Source organism: Carettochelys insculpta, chromosome 7 (genome assembly GCF_033958435.1).
Source record: "Carettochelys insculpta isolate YL-2023 chromosome 7, ASM3395843v1, whole genome shotgun sequence".
NCBI classification, from domain to species: domain Eukaryota; kingdom Metazoa; phylum Chordata; order Testudines; family Carettochelyidae; genus Carettochelys; species Carettochelys insculpta.
Window position 1 is genome coordinate 58,984,972 of NC_134143.1, and position 14,809 is coordinate 58,999,780.

At 42.9% G+C, this 14,809-nt stretch overlaps 1 protein-coding gene across 4 annotated transcripts in view; it reads left to right on the forward strand.

Moving 5' to 3' along the window:
• Positions 1–11,258, forward strand: part of CACUL1 (CDK2 associated cullin domain 1) — a 61,692-nt gene extending 50,434 nt beyond the window's left edge. For all 4 annotated transcript variants that reach the window (XM_074999793.1, XM_074999794.1, XM_074999795.1 and 1 more), the window contains 2 exons: positions 6,588–6,631; positions 7,707–11,258. In XM_074999793.1, the coding sequence (XP_074855894.1) occupies positions 6,588–6,631; positions 7,707–7,747 (85 nt within the window). In that variant the 3' untranslated portion in view covers positions 7,748–11,258. The remainder of the gene's footprint in view (positions 1–6,587; positions 6,632–7,706) is intronic.
• The last annotated feature ends 3,551 nt before the right edge of the window (positions 11,259–14,809 follow it).

Sequence of the window (14,809 nt, forward strand, 5' to 3'; positions counted from 1 at the left end):
GGATATTTATGCATTTAAAGCTACATTTAAGCGCCTAATAATGTGGCCTGATTTTTCAGAAGTTCTGAGCATCCATACATTTCATTAAAGGCAATAGGAACAAGGTGATGAGCACTTTTCAAAAACTGAGATGCTTTTGCTTTGTTTAGACCAAGGATGGGGAACCTACAGGCCCCTGCTTGCTTTGATCCAGCCCATGAGGCTCTAGGCACACGCTCCTCAGCAGCTGGGCAAACCAGCCGTGGCTCTCCAGCCACTGGCAAGTCTTAAAGATTGTCGTCTTATGACAGGAGTGTGAGCGCTGGCTCCCAGCTGCAGAGGGAAGCAGCAGGGAGCTGGGACTAAAGATTCTGTGTGGCTGGCTTTGCCTGGTGGGGGAAGGAAGCAGCTCTGTGTGTTGCCATTCCTCCCTCCTAGCTGGGGGAATGGCAGCACAGGGTGCTTGCCTGCAGACACTACCCCCGTCACTCCCATTGTCTGGGAATCAGTAGAAGGGACAACGCCTGCAAGTGTAGGCTTTTTCCTGAAGTAGTAAAAGGACACCATCTGAATTCCTGCTAGGGCCTATTGTGCTCACCCTCTCTTCCCCCTTTAGTCCATGCTCACATGTCTTGCCTGCTGTTTGTCTTTCAGTGGGCTTGGCAGAGTGCAGCATATGACTGCCAGTGCTCCTGGCTCCCTCTGCAAGAGCCAGAAACACCAAGGTTAGGCTGAGGGAGTTGGCCAGCTCAGATGCTTTCATCGGCGTATCACAGCTGGAAGCAGCTAGTGCATGAGGCAGGGCGTGAAAGTGACCTTCTACAAAGCATTGAAGTAGATTATACCCTGAGTACTAACAAATACACAAAGTAAATAAACTGAGTAAAAGAATTTTATTTTTCTCCAAATATCAGTTATTTTAACCCTGAGTGTTGCTTATAACAATAGTAGGTATACAATATTCTCACAGAAAGGGAATTTGTAGATGATAATCTTAAGGCCCTCAGTTATCACTTAAAATAATATTATAGGATTTCAGTTGGTGATCGGTATTTCTAAGAAGCTAATTCTTTATTTCCTAGATAGAATGACAATGTACGTTGGCCATCAGGAAACGCAAAACTTTGTTCTCCCCAGTCAGAAAACATATATATAAAATAAAAGATCACTCTTAAGATGTTGGTGTTGACCTTCATGTAGCTGAGCATGTCTAAGTTTCAGTGTATAGCTTTCTGATCAACTTTGAAATATCTCAAGTGCGAGTTCCGCTTACTGAAGTAGAAATGTCATTAGTAAATGTCCTACTGTTCAAAGTACTAATGCTAAAGAATAATCATCTACCTGTCTTTTGACACAGAACCAGAACTCTGTAGTTAATAACGGCTTCAGTAGACAGGGTGCATCCTAATGCTAAGATTAATGACAGTAAAATTAGGTACTAAATTTTAAGTATTTCTTATATGCCCTTTACCAACTAAATACCAAGGTAATTTGAAGACTCACATGTTTTCTAATGTGTTTTGTTAAATTCTACTTGCATATATGGAATAGTTTCAGAAAATAAGAGGGTGTTTATACTAACTTGGAATTTAGTCAAGCCTTGTTTTTTAAATTTCGACACACTTAATTTCAAAGGTAATAGAGTAGAATTTAAGTTCCTTTTGAGAAACATCTAAGTCATTAAAAGAATGCCCCCCACATTGTCCTCTTGCATTGTGGCTTGTTCTTAGTTGTGGGGTTCTTTGGGAGCAGAGGAACAAATGGGAGATGGACGCTGAGCTTAGTATTGTCTACATAAAATAAGCATCCAGAGTGAATCTTTATGAGTTAGGCCTACAGATTTAGCTAAGAAAAGTAGAAGTTCTTGCTATATTAAACCCTCATTTAAAAACATGCTCTTAAAATAGAAAGATGAGGGGTCAAGAGTAGAAAGAACTTTATGGGCGTATATTCATAAGATGACTTGATAGTTCTAAAGCATCATTTTTGCCAGTAAAAATATTTATTCATACAATTACATGTAATCACTTAAACCTGGGAATCTGAGTTTGAAATGTCTGTTTTTGAGAGGTTAAACTATATTTCCTCAGAGATTATTCATAAGCAAACCTTGGGCTGAGCTTTTTAAATGTTGGCAATACTCCAAACTCTAAATTTAATTTGAAAGATCTTTTTCTGTGATGCCATAGGTCAATAATTAATGAGTCATAGTTTTATCATAAAGGGTTTAACTCTTTCCCATCAAGCTATGCTGACAGCTCTGTCTTGGTATATAGCTATTTTATCAATGTAACACAGAGCTTTATTTAAAAGCCTACATTAAAAATGCTGTAGATAAGCCAGCCTTTCTTCTTGCAGAGCTTTCTGGGAGCACAGATTTACATGAATAAGCATTTATTGTCTCAGAACAAGTAATTAAAAATTCTTGTGTGTCTATGGAGCTTTGACTGCAGAAGTCTTTCTCTTTCTGGTTTGATCCCCCAAATTGTCACTTTGCTCCCCTCCAGATATTGCAGCAAATTTCACCTTTTTTTACCTCATCATGCTACCCTCGTTTGACTCTGCCTTCACTGGAGTCATTTCACTCTCCACATACAATTGTGACTTCCTGTCTATGCTTTCACCTCTTTTCTGTTCCGCCCTTCCTCCTCTCCTATTTTCTCCTCCTTGTTCTTCAGAAGATTTTTTTTTCATGTTCTCTCGTTTGTTCTGCTTTATTTCCCCTGTGCTCTTTCTTTGCCTGCAACTTCGCCTAGGGTGTGGACTGTAATCAGTATGTGAAAACATGCATTACCAATGGAAACACAGGGTGCTGGCTGTGGGTGGTTATAGCCACTCTGCAAATCACCTGGATGGCACCTGAATCTCTCCTGGGTGGGGACACTTACTTTCTTACCTCTGTGGCCCTAATCCTGTACTAGTATCTTCATGGGTGCAGGAAAACACCTTTGCCTGTTTGTAAAGGACTGACAATATTAGTGCATTTAGTAAATAATCTTTTGGGGGGTTTTCTGCCCCCACTGGCTTGGGAGGCTCTTGGGCTTTAATATCTTTAGTTTAGTTTTCTATCTCAGTCTGTAAAGTTGGGTTAATATCAGTTTTGTTTTGTTTTTAAATTTCACGGAAACTATCAAATGCTACCTGTGTAGTGGGAGGATGACAGTCCTTTGGATAAGGAATAACTAGAATTTGGGTTTATCTTTGTTCATTATATGAGCAAACTTCCCCCAATTATATGAGCAGGGTCCCTGTTCAGGGGCAGGGAGACCCACAGCCCCATGGCTGGAGCCTTTTCCCTCCCTTCCCTCAGACATGCAGCTGTCTGACAGCCCTTAGGCTGGGGGAAGAGAGGGAGAAGGCTCTTACCCTGGTTCCCTCCCCTGCAATGGCAGGAGCATTAAACTGACCAGCCATGAGCTGATCAGTTTCCTTGCCCCACAAGCCATGGGAAGACTGGAACCAGCCTGACCCTGGTTCCCAACTCCTGCCACTCTGGGAGCCAGGAAACTGACCAGCTCCGGTGGTTCCTGGCTCCCCTCCCCTTGCAGGAAAATTCAAGTTATACAGGGGTTGCAGGAACAACCCCTGGGTAACTCATGGGTTTACTGTATTAGACCCGCCCGCCCCACAGACCTCACCCTTGGCCAGATTTTAAACCCCATCCCTCCAAGGTCCCAAACTGCCCCCAGACTTAACACCCCCACCAGCAGCCCCAAACCATCCCCAGCTTTACAACCTCCCTGCAGCCTCAAACTTCCCCCAGTCTTAGACCCCACTCCTGCGTCCCTCATCAGCCCCAGCCTTAGACACTTGTCTTCCTCCTGCAGCCTGTTAACTGGGACTGCTAGGCTGGGTGGCTCCCCAGCCCTCCTGCTCCAAGCAATTAACTCAAGTGTTAAGGTTTCAGCACCTAGGCATAAGGTAATTGCTGTCCCTAGTGATAGAGAGAGCTGCTGGAGATGGCAGCTATCACTATTGATAGATATCTGCCTCAGTCAGCAGTGTTAAACTGCAAATGGCTTCTTTAACAGCCACATGCAGCTGAGAACTGCCCAGCTGGCGACCTTTAACAAATCTAATGGGACCCATGTTTGGGTCCCAACCCATAGGTTGGGAATCCCTCCTCTACAGCCATATACTACATCCTATTTCTATTCCTATTGGTGGGGGACCGTGAGGGGTGGATGAGTCGGGGGGAGCCATGGTCTGGAGTGTGGCTGGAAGGGTTAGGGCCGACCCTGTGTAAAGGCCTGGCATAAGGTCTCCTCGACCCTGACCCCATCCCTTTGGCCCTTGTGGCAAGGGGCAGTGGCTGGCTGTTCGTAGCTGGCACCCAGGTGTGCGGCCCAGCCCTGGATAAAGGGCTCCTGCCAGCCCTGTACAAGGTTGTGGAGGTTATAGCAGGCGGTGATGACCAAAGGGATGTTTGGGAGGCTGACATCCAGCCTGGTGAGGAGTCTGTGAAACCTCCCCTTCAGCCTCCCAAACACCTGCTCTATGTGCCCCTGGCATGGTTGAGGTGGCTGTTAGAGGTGTCCTGGGCCAGTATGGGATGGCTGGTATAGGGCCACACGAGCCACGGGTGCAGCAGATATGTGGCATCGGCAATGATGCAGGGGCACATCGTGATGTCCCTGAGTGGTGCCTCCCACACAGGGACATACATGCCCTCCAGCATCCCAGCCACGAATTCTGGAATACCTGGGTGTCGTGAGCCCTGCCTGACCACCCCACACACACGTCCAGGAAACTGCCCCTCACGGCCGAGTGGTACACCTTCCTGTTTAATGTAGGCGCCTGCTCTGTGGTCCAGAGCCTGGATCACCACATGCATCCCATCCAGGGCTCCGAAACAATTGGGGAAGCCCAGGTCCGCAAACCTGAAGAGGGCAGTGCCCAGGTCCCCCGGGTCATGACGCATTGCAGGAGCCACCATGTTGATGACTCAGATGACCTTCGGAGGTGTGGGGGGGGATGGAAGACATATCCAAGAACGCCTGATCAGGAGGCCCCTCTCCTCTCAGGGGCCCCCTCTCCAGTAGCCCCCTCCCAGGGTGGGTCCATGATCGGGGCCGGACTTGCTTTGATCAGCACTGCTCCAGTGGTGGCATTGCCAACACTGAATTGGTGGCTGATGGACCGGTGGCTGTCCGGGGTGGCCAGCCTCCACAAGGCAACGGCCACCCTCTTCCGCACTGGGCATGCTGGCCGCATCCATGTGTCCTGGTGCCTGCATCATTTCCTGGTCCCTTACTTTGAAGTAGGGGCTACTTGTGTGTAGATGTTTTACTTTGAAGTAGAGGGGAGCCTACTTCAAAGTAAGCCAGGGTGCTTTTAGTTCCTCTCTAATTTAATTGTATAGATGACTGCTTGTGTAATTTACATTCAAATCCTGATAAAACAGTTTTTGTGTTCTAAAGTTGCTAAAATTCAGCTGAGCATCAAAAGAATGGGTATTGGGATGGGGATTATTTCTTGCAATTAGACTAAGATTCTGGTGTACTAGTCAGTATTTAAAATGACAGATCAAAAAGACATCAATTTTAGCAGCCTGATATCTAATCTCTGAAGTCAAAACAACATTTGTATTTCCCAAATGACACTTTTGGTAAATGCACCAGGTTGTTGACGTTGTCACTGCTCCACATTTCTCACGAGTATTATCCACATGGAGACTGCATATTGCCGCACTAATTACTTAACAGGCACGCCTCCAAAAAGTTTTCATTAGTGATAATCAAATGAGTGGAACTGACAGTGGTGGGGAAGTTACCTAATCATTTAATGGCAGTTCTCTCATTAATAACTTTAAACAAAGTGCGCACAAGAAGCTCACCTTCCAAAAGGGTGGGTTTAAAGAGGTTTGCTATTTTCTGTTGTGTTGCATGAATGTCTGATCTGGATTGTCAGCTGGAAGATAAGTGTGAGATTGACGAGCGTGAAAAAATAAATTGAGACATCTCTCTTGCCTCATTGTGGTCAAACTGCCACATTACTTCAAATAAAATGACACAGCAGCAGAGTTTTCTGCAAGTACTAGTCAATAAAGACAAAGTGATGAAGTCCTGGCTTTTTTTTTTTTTTTTAGGTGAGTGTTGCTGTTGATGACTGTGGAGCCAGGATTTTACAAAGAAGTGTTTTAAAACATTCTTCTGTTTAGAGAATTGTATGGGAAATTAGTAAATCAGAAGAGGAAGAGTGCAGCAATTACTAAATTTGAAAATTTTTCAGATCTTCACAAATAATTTTATATTATAATCAGTAGGGATTTAAATAAAATTGTCTGATTTGAGACCAGACTATATCTGAGCATTTTATCTTACAAGAGAGGATGAGCTTTTTTATTTATCATAAGAATTCAACTTACTTTTAAAATCAATTTTAAAGGAAAGGATAGAATAACTAAACTATCCAATTGTCAGATCATACTTTTTATTGTACCAGGTGTATTGATTCCCTCAGTCATATTGTTTGACTGTTCTCATTAGCATAGCTGCATGCTGCTTAATTTCTACTGAATTAACTGTGATGACTTTTCAGTCATTGGTTTCCATGCTATTTTTTGTGTTTGAGTCTCTGACCAGTCTTTTCTCCCCATTCTTTCCCAGAGGGGACCAGTCACGCAAGAGAGCTGGGGAAGAGTTAACTTACAGTAAGTAAGAATCTGCCATTGATCATTTAGTTTTTTTTAAACAAGTAAAAAGACTGTCTCTTATCTTCTTCTGTGCTAGCTCGATTTGGATGAGGGATCTCTCAACCAGCCTGTGGAGACAGACTGTTACTCTCCATGCATATAAAGGTGTAATTCTCCAGCAGGTGGAGGAAAGATTCCTCTCCAAGTGGGCTTGAATAGAGAGAAAAGTTGGCCTCTGAGATCTGGGAGTGATCAAAAGAAGCTGCACTTCAGTGTATTACTATCTATATTGTAACCACTGTTCCTTGGACCAACTCTAAAAAGGCCCCAGTGTTGCCTCTGACACAAAGATGGACATGGTGCAGCTGTGGAGGTGTGGGGTCAGAGTCCCTGCAATGTTACAGCTCTTTGCATTATTAAGCCCGCGTTAAGGGGCCATAATTTGGCTAAAAATGCCCAACAGAGAACTCGCTGTTGGTGCAAGTGGACTAAATCTGGCCCTGTACCTGAGTTTCTCACCTTAGCACTTCCGCATGAGGAATATATGAAGGGAAGGAGGGAGAAAAGTGGAGCTCTGCTATAGTTGTGGCTGGCTACGCTGTCCCAGAACCACAAGCTGCCCAAAAACTTGGTCTAATTTTTGTCAGGGCTGTAGCTGAGCCACAAGATCAGAGCTTGGCGACTAGATCTCAGGGCCTTCTTCTCATTAGCAGTCAGTAAGCTTTGGCAAAGGAGAGAGTCTAGTCCCGTATCTTTTCTGATGAGACCTAAAAGCACGATTCGTATCACATGCCACTAAATAGTCCATGGATCTTTTGGTGACCGTTAGTAGCGTCACCTCCTGTCGATTCTGCCTACCCAATTGCTTTCCATAATATCGGTGGAATACACACTTCCTAATTGCCTTTGCCCAGCTGATATGCAGCCCTGCTATGTGCTGGTGTTCTTTTGTCTAGAAGGGTGGTGGAGGAAATGAATGTATACTTGGCATATCAGCATAAACAGTTCTTTCGGATCTGGTGAAATGAATGTGCTGTGGACGTGGAAGTTTTTTCATTTCTGATTAACCAGTTCTCTTTTATGCGTCTTTCAGATGGCTCATCAACATGTGCAAGCTCCAGAGGGTACAGATAGTGAACATACTGGATGTGCTTTTTATTCCTAGCCAGAACAGACACTGGAGGAGCACAGATGATATCCAGAGGCTCAGCTGGGGTCTGCTGATATTCAGGAGCTCTTGTCAGGAGCTATACCTGAAAGAGGAGTTTGGATTTTCTTTGTTATGTAATAAAATGTCAGTTGCTGCTACGCTTGGGATAACTTTGAAAGACATGACTCCTTGGTTTGGTCTCTCAGCAAGCTCTTATTCTGTGAGGAACGCACCTTGAAAAACAGATAATTTCTAAGTAAAAATTGGCAGCCAAAATCAGCCGCTTCCTCCAAAAATGATAGAATGGAAGAATCTTTTTTGCACTCTTGTTTTTTTTATTATGGACATTCTTTAAACTAATAAACACATTGGTGTATTAGTTTTAAAACTTCAAGGTATTTGCTGAAGCTTTTACTTTAATAATAATAATATTTGTTACTTTGCAGTATTTATTATTCAGTACAAAGTGACAGCAGCTTTAAGAGTTGGTCCCTTTTAAATATAATTTGGACAGTAAATTTTTGATTCTGGATTTGCTTCTTCTCATCCACCCACCCCAGCTTTTTCCTTTTTTTTTTTCCCTCTTTGGTCTCTGTGCCTTCAGCACATGGCAACTTTACAGACCAGATTTGGTGAATGCAAAATGTGTTCCTAAAGAAAAGCTTGTGGTGTTGTGAATGACTGTGCTGCAAAGTTACAGGAGAAATGTGTATTAATAGGATATGGATTTCGAGGGGAAGAAAAGGTTTAACCTGACAATGTCACTAGTAGTGACTTGGCCCTGTTCCTGCTTTTTGCTTACTGTGTATGTATTTAGCATTAATGCTGGGACCAAATCTTGTAAAAGCATCCTTCTGCCCCATCCCCTCCTCCCTTTCCGGTGATTTTTTTTTTTTGCTTTCATAGTAATTACGGTAGAGCAATGTGAACTCCAGAATGAATGCAATGCCAAGCTATGTTTGTGTTGTGTGTTCTCTTGGAAGATCAGTTGCTACAACTGAGAAGAGAATTATGAGCAAGATTCTCCAAACTGTAAATTATGCTACATGCTGCTCTGACAGCACTGAGCAGACTTAAACCTGCCTTAGTTGGTCAGTAGATGACAGCATTCTTTCAGGGCTGCCGTAGTGGATCTGACTGCATTCTTCCTTATGGCCACCCGCATAGGGAGTGTGACTGTTTAAAAAGGGATATAACCCAAAGAGCAGGAGTCAGATGTGTAGCACCATTCAGTGTCATGGAGATACCAGCATGATGTAATGCATATATGCATGCATCCTCTTCTAGACTTTGTGCCAATCTCAGTTGGGCTGGTCCAGTAAATCTGGATCAGTAGTTTTAAATGTAATGGCTAAGAGATTAATTTCAGTCCACAGTATGTGTAATTAATTTAAATGGTGAGAGAAATGTACTTGAAAATAACTTTTGATTCTAAATTTTTCATAGTCTAAGAAAAAAGACATGATACAAAACCTTTCTGAGCCGAGATATGGTGTAGCCATCGTTCTGCCCCATACAGCCATCATGGCTTTAGAGAAATTCTCTAAGTTTTCATGAGCTTTCTGTAGATTGTGGGAAAGAATAAAATATACATGGGGCAGGGACAAAGTTCTTTTTCTTCCAGCTTTGCTTTGTAAAGAGACTATATTCCCTTCATGTGCAAAAATCTCAGATTCATAGATTCTGGTCTGGGGTCCTACTGTAATTGGCTAGTCTGACCTCCTATATAACACAGGCCAGAAAACTTCTCCAAAATAATTCCCAGAACAGACACAGTGCAGAGCTTTTAAAAAAAGCCAAGTCTTCATAAAAAAACTGAGATGGAGAATCCACCATAATCCTTGGTAAATTGTCCCAATGCTTAATTAGTTGGTTGTTTAAAAAATGTAGTCTTTAGTTCCTGTCTTAATTTGTCTAGTGCCAACTTTCAGCCGTGGGAGGGTGTTGTACTTTTCTCTGCTAGATGAGTCCATTATTAAATTTGTTCTCCATGCAGACACTGACTGATTAAGCCACGACCTAATTGTCCTTGGGTAAGCTAAACATTGTGGTAAGGCAGGTTTTCTAACTTTCAGTCATTCTCATGGCTCTTCTTTGAACCACCTCCAATTTATCAATGTCCTTGAATTGTGGGCACCAGAACTGGACACATTATTCCAGCAGCAGTCATAACACTGCCAAATGCAGAGGCAGAATAACTCTTGAGTGGGACTAGAGGTTTCATTAGCTGTTTTGGCCACAGTGTCAGACTGGCAGCTAATGTTTAGTTGCTTATCCACCATGACCTGCAAGTCTCTTTCAGAATCACTGTTTCTCAGGAAAGAGATTCCCATCATGTCAGTCTGGGCATGGGTTGCATATAAAACATGCATTATTTGCTCTCACCCACTTTACCTGGCAATCCAGGTGTCTCTGAATCAGTGATCAAAAACCAACCATGAAGGACAGGGTTTTCAAAAGCATGGAGTATTTGGCATATCTCTGCTTTAACTAAAGTCAATATGAGTTCTATCATTTGGAGCAGAATTAAGCCAATGTTGTTTGTTTTTGTAAATCCTCCCTAGAATGAACAAAGTGGAGAAACTAACACATGTTGCTAGAGAATGAATGCTGATCTTAATTTTGCCAAGTTCTAAAATTTTATCAAGAAGGTTTTTAAGTAAAAAAAATCAAATTTCAAAGTATAAACCTTTTTTTCCTGTCTTTAGTTGTACAATTGCTCTGTATACTGTGACAGCAAATATTCTTGAATTAAGAATATACACTTTAACTAAATGATTTACTACATCAGTACTATTCTAGTTCAGATACTACAATGATTATGCAGCATCCAGGATCTTTGTTTTTTTGTGCCATTACGATTTTGCTCTTTTTTTTTTTTAAACTGTTTACTGATCCAGGTTTTGTAAATAACTTGTAGGAATTAGGCCTCCTCTTTGAGGCAGTGATTTTAATTTGCTCATTGTTGCATTACACTTAGGACACAGTTTTGAAACAATAATTCTATAAGAAGAATGAAACATTCCTCTTAGTGTGGACAATATGATATGCACTATAAAGTACTTGAATGCTTTCACCTTGTTGGTTCTTGTTTGGCCAGCAGACAAGAGAACTCTCCTTGTAAAGCATTGTATTATGTTGTAAATTGGCATTAAAATTTCTGTATGTTTTGGCATTATTAACCTAATGCTGAAGTATTGTTTATCTTGTCTTCTAGGGTTATACCATTGTGAGCTGAGCATGAAATGGAGTATAGCATAATATGCTAAATTATTTTGTTTCTTTGTAAACTTGAATTTACTTACAGTAAAACTAACTCAGCCAATTTGTATAAAACCATGACATCAAAGCAGCATGGTTCTAGTTACACTAGTAACTCTAACCAAATAATTTTGAATCAGTTGCTTACCATGAGACTAAATAGTAAATTGGTTATACATTGGTGTCCTCTATGTTCTTTTCTCTAGGAAAACTTGCTATATTAAAATATTTTGAGATTATTTTCATTTCTTGCTTCTGGAAATTTGAAATGTTTCTCTTATTACTGTTAGAGTTGTGTTTGCAGGAAGTTTTTAACTAAACATATTTAAGGCAGTTTTCCATGCAGAAATAATCTGTGGGTCTGTGCAGGTGCTGAACACTCAATTTCTCTTGTGATTTTGGTAGTCATTTTGGAAATGTAATGCAGCTAAATCGAAAAGGTGCAGAGAAGGGCAGTGAAAATGACTTGGGGGTGGAACAGCTTCCATACAAGACAACAAAGGAAAGACTTGAGCTGTTCAGCTTAGAAAAAGAGGTGACTTTGGTGGGGTATGTCAGAAATATATCAAATCATGATTGTGTGGTGAAAGTTACTATAATAAGCAGCAGGTTTGCAACAAACAAAAGGAAGTCCTCACAGAATGCTCAGTCTTTCTGTGAAACTCATTTCCAGGATGTCATGAAGGCCATCTCTTTTTAACATGACCAGGCAGGATTCTTCATTGTCTTTCTTGTGAACAGTTTGCTGACCTCAAAACAAAAATCAAGTCATAGTGATTGAAAAATTATTCTTGTGTGATATCTTTCTGTGGAAAGAATTGGTTTTCTAGGAGTAGCCTCATATAAGTACGTGCAAGTCCACCTTACTGCTTGGCTCAGGCTGACCTATGCGCAGAGTAGACTCTAGTCAGGAGAGTGAGAGAGAGGTGCGTATACCGGTTTTGCGCTTCCCCAATGCCTGTGACTGGTTCACTCACCAATGCAAGCTGGAGCAGCCTCAGGACTGTTCAGATTTACCACGGTAGTTCTCGGGGGTCCATGGGCTGTCTTTTAAGTGCAGTGTTTCACCTGCAGCATACGTCTGGCATGCCCCGTACATCAGGCGATGGTGAGGGCGTACTTGACTGCCTTGACACTATGCCACCTGGCTATTTTCTTATGCTGGCGTGGGGTCTGTGTCCTGTTTGTCATGTAGGCCGGGTTTAAGACGGCCTTTAATCACTAGAGTTGTGGCTGAGGATTGGGCCTATGCTGTAGGTGTTTTGTAGCTGTGTCCCTGGGACCCTTTGTCAATGTCTGATTCCAGTCTATTGTTTTCTTGGCTGGAATCTGTCACTCGATTTCATACAGTTGCTTATTAATTATCTTTAAAATACAAGGCACCAGAAATTATAGGTTCTTACAACGATCTATAATGCACGCAACCTGGTAGTGTTTGTTCAGTCAGTTTCAGCTCCCAAGAGCAACGGCTGCTTTGTGGCCACTGACTGTTAATGGGAATTTTGTGGTATTGTATTTATGATGTCTTGAAAATGAAAATGCATTTACTGCAGGCTTCTGTGCCTGGTGTACCTGTTAGTTTTCTGTGGTGGAGGAAGGGGTAGAAGAAGCATTCAGCACAAAAAATAAGTTTAAGCTTTATTAGATTTTTTTTTTTTACATTATTTTCTGTTTGTATTACAGGGGTACCTAAGTGTGCAGTCACAGGTTGGGCCTTTCTTGTGACTGATGCTGCATAAACCCATAAGAGATGGTCCCCACTATGAAAAGCTTCTAGTCTAAAATAGCAAAGACTCGGAGGCAATTGAGCTAAGGTCACACAAGCCAGCAGCCAGCCTGGGCACAGAACCCTAGTTTCCTGATTGTGTCCTAGTCATGTAACCAGGTGCTCCCACATGTGAGTAAGTTAACATGTTCCAAAGGGAGTCATGATTTTTGGGTGCTCAACCTGAGATGACATAGAGGTCCTGACTTTCCAAGAGCGGGTGGTTAGCTATTGCTGAAAAGCAGGCCCCTTCAGGGAGTGCTAAACTGAGTGTTCAAAAACCAAGCCTTTAAATGACTAAGCACTGGGCCTCGGTTACCAGAGTGACATGTGTTCACCGTAGCATCAAGGCATCAATGAAGGGACTCCAGAATTCACTGTTCTGTGACATCACAAGCAGCATGGCTGGGAATTGCTGTTTGTCATGTCACACTGTAGGATTGTGTTCGTGAACCACAAAGTGCTCAGTTCATTTCCCAAGGGAAAACAAAGCGAAGGAACAAGCTACTTTTCCTGCTCAAGCATGTGCTGGAAGCCTACTTGGAGCAAAGAAATCTGTGCTGAATTCCATTTTTTGCTTGTTCTTTAACTAGGAAGTAATCCTAGTTCTCTGAACCGTAATTTGGCCGTACCAGGGTGCGAAGAGCTTGTTGGGAACTCTCCTTCACAACTCTGAGTCTTGCTAGTTTCCTGCCAACAAAACAATCTATCTTCTTAAGTCATAATTGTAACTAAAGACCCAGTCAAAACAAAGTCGACTAACTGAATTAAAGCAACATTAAGCTGCCATAATGCAGCTTTTAGATCTGTTACCATGGCTACAGAATTAATCTTTCATACAAAACAAACGCTGAAATATTCATTGAATTAACCATCTACCATATCTTTGTCTGTCTGAGCTGATTTTGACCTAGTTAATTTCTTAACCAATGTGCTTTTCAAAAGAAATCTTTATTGTGGTGCTCCTAACCTGAAGGCTTGTGCAATACTGAAGAACCTTGTACTGCTAATCCATGCTGGGCTACATCCTGCCCTGGTCTCACTTAACCAAGTAGGGAAGGATCAGAAGGCAGAGTGTAAATTGTGCAAGGCCTCTCTACCTGCCAATGTCTTACCTGAGTAAATCTATTTGGGTCCAGGTCAGGTTTAGAGCAATAAAGTCCGTGCTGTACAGTTGTTTCCTTTGGGAGTATGCAGAGTGAGGCTACATCTACACTAGAGTTTTTTCAGAAAAGCAGGGCTACACACACCCCATGCTTTTTTTTTTTGATATTAAAGGAGCACAGCATTTTTTCCAGTGGCCGTCTTCCACACTCAGATGAGGAAGCACACCTTTTTTGAAAGAATCTTTTGAAGAAAAAATGCAGGTAGACACTCGGGGGACTTTTTTGTTTTTTGAAAGAGGAGTCCTCCATGACCACAGCCAGCTGGAGCTCGGAGATGCCCTGGCCAGTGCCATCAGAGCTCTATGTTCCTTGTGTCCAGATGCCTTAAAGGTGCAGGGAGCATCAGAGACCCCATGGCAGGAGGGTCAGAGCCTGGAGGCAGCAAAGAGGTGATACGAGCAGCCCCATTCCCTTTTACCCAACCCTGCAGCACACAGTAAAATAATGTTACATAGCCAGGTGTCCCATAACCCCCAGACATCACCCAGGGAACTCGCCAAGGGCTCCCGGGAGCCCGCATGGGCCACCAAAAGGAGGGCCCCCTCATGGACAGGCCCTGAACTCTGGGACCTCATAGGCCTCTGGCCAGTTGAGGATGTCCTGCGGGAGAGCAGTGGGATGAGGCGCAATGTTCCTGCCTATGGACAGCTGGCAGCCCGGGGCCACCCTGCCTGGATATTGGAGCAGGTGCACTGCAAGATTAAGGAGCTCCACCAGAGGTACACCTGGGCCAGGGATGCAGCCAAGTGCTCAGGGGCATGCCTTTCCACCTGTCCCTTTTATTGGGTGCTCCACAGCCTCCTTGGGGGCAAGGACATCTTCCCCTGCCCCACCTCCTCCCCACCAAACCATGT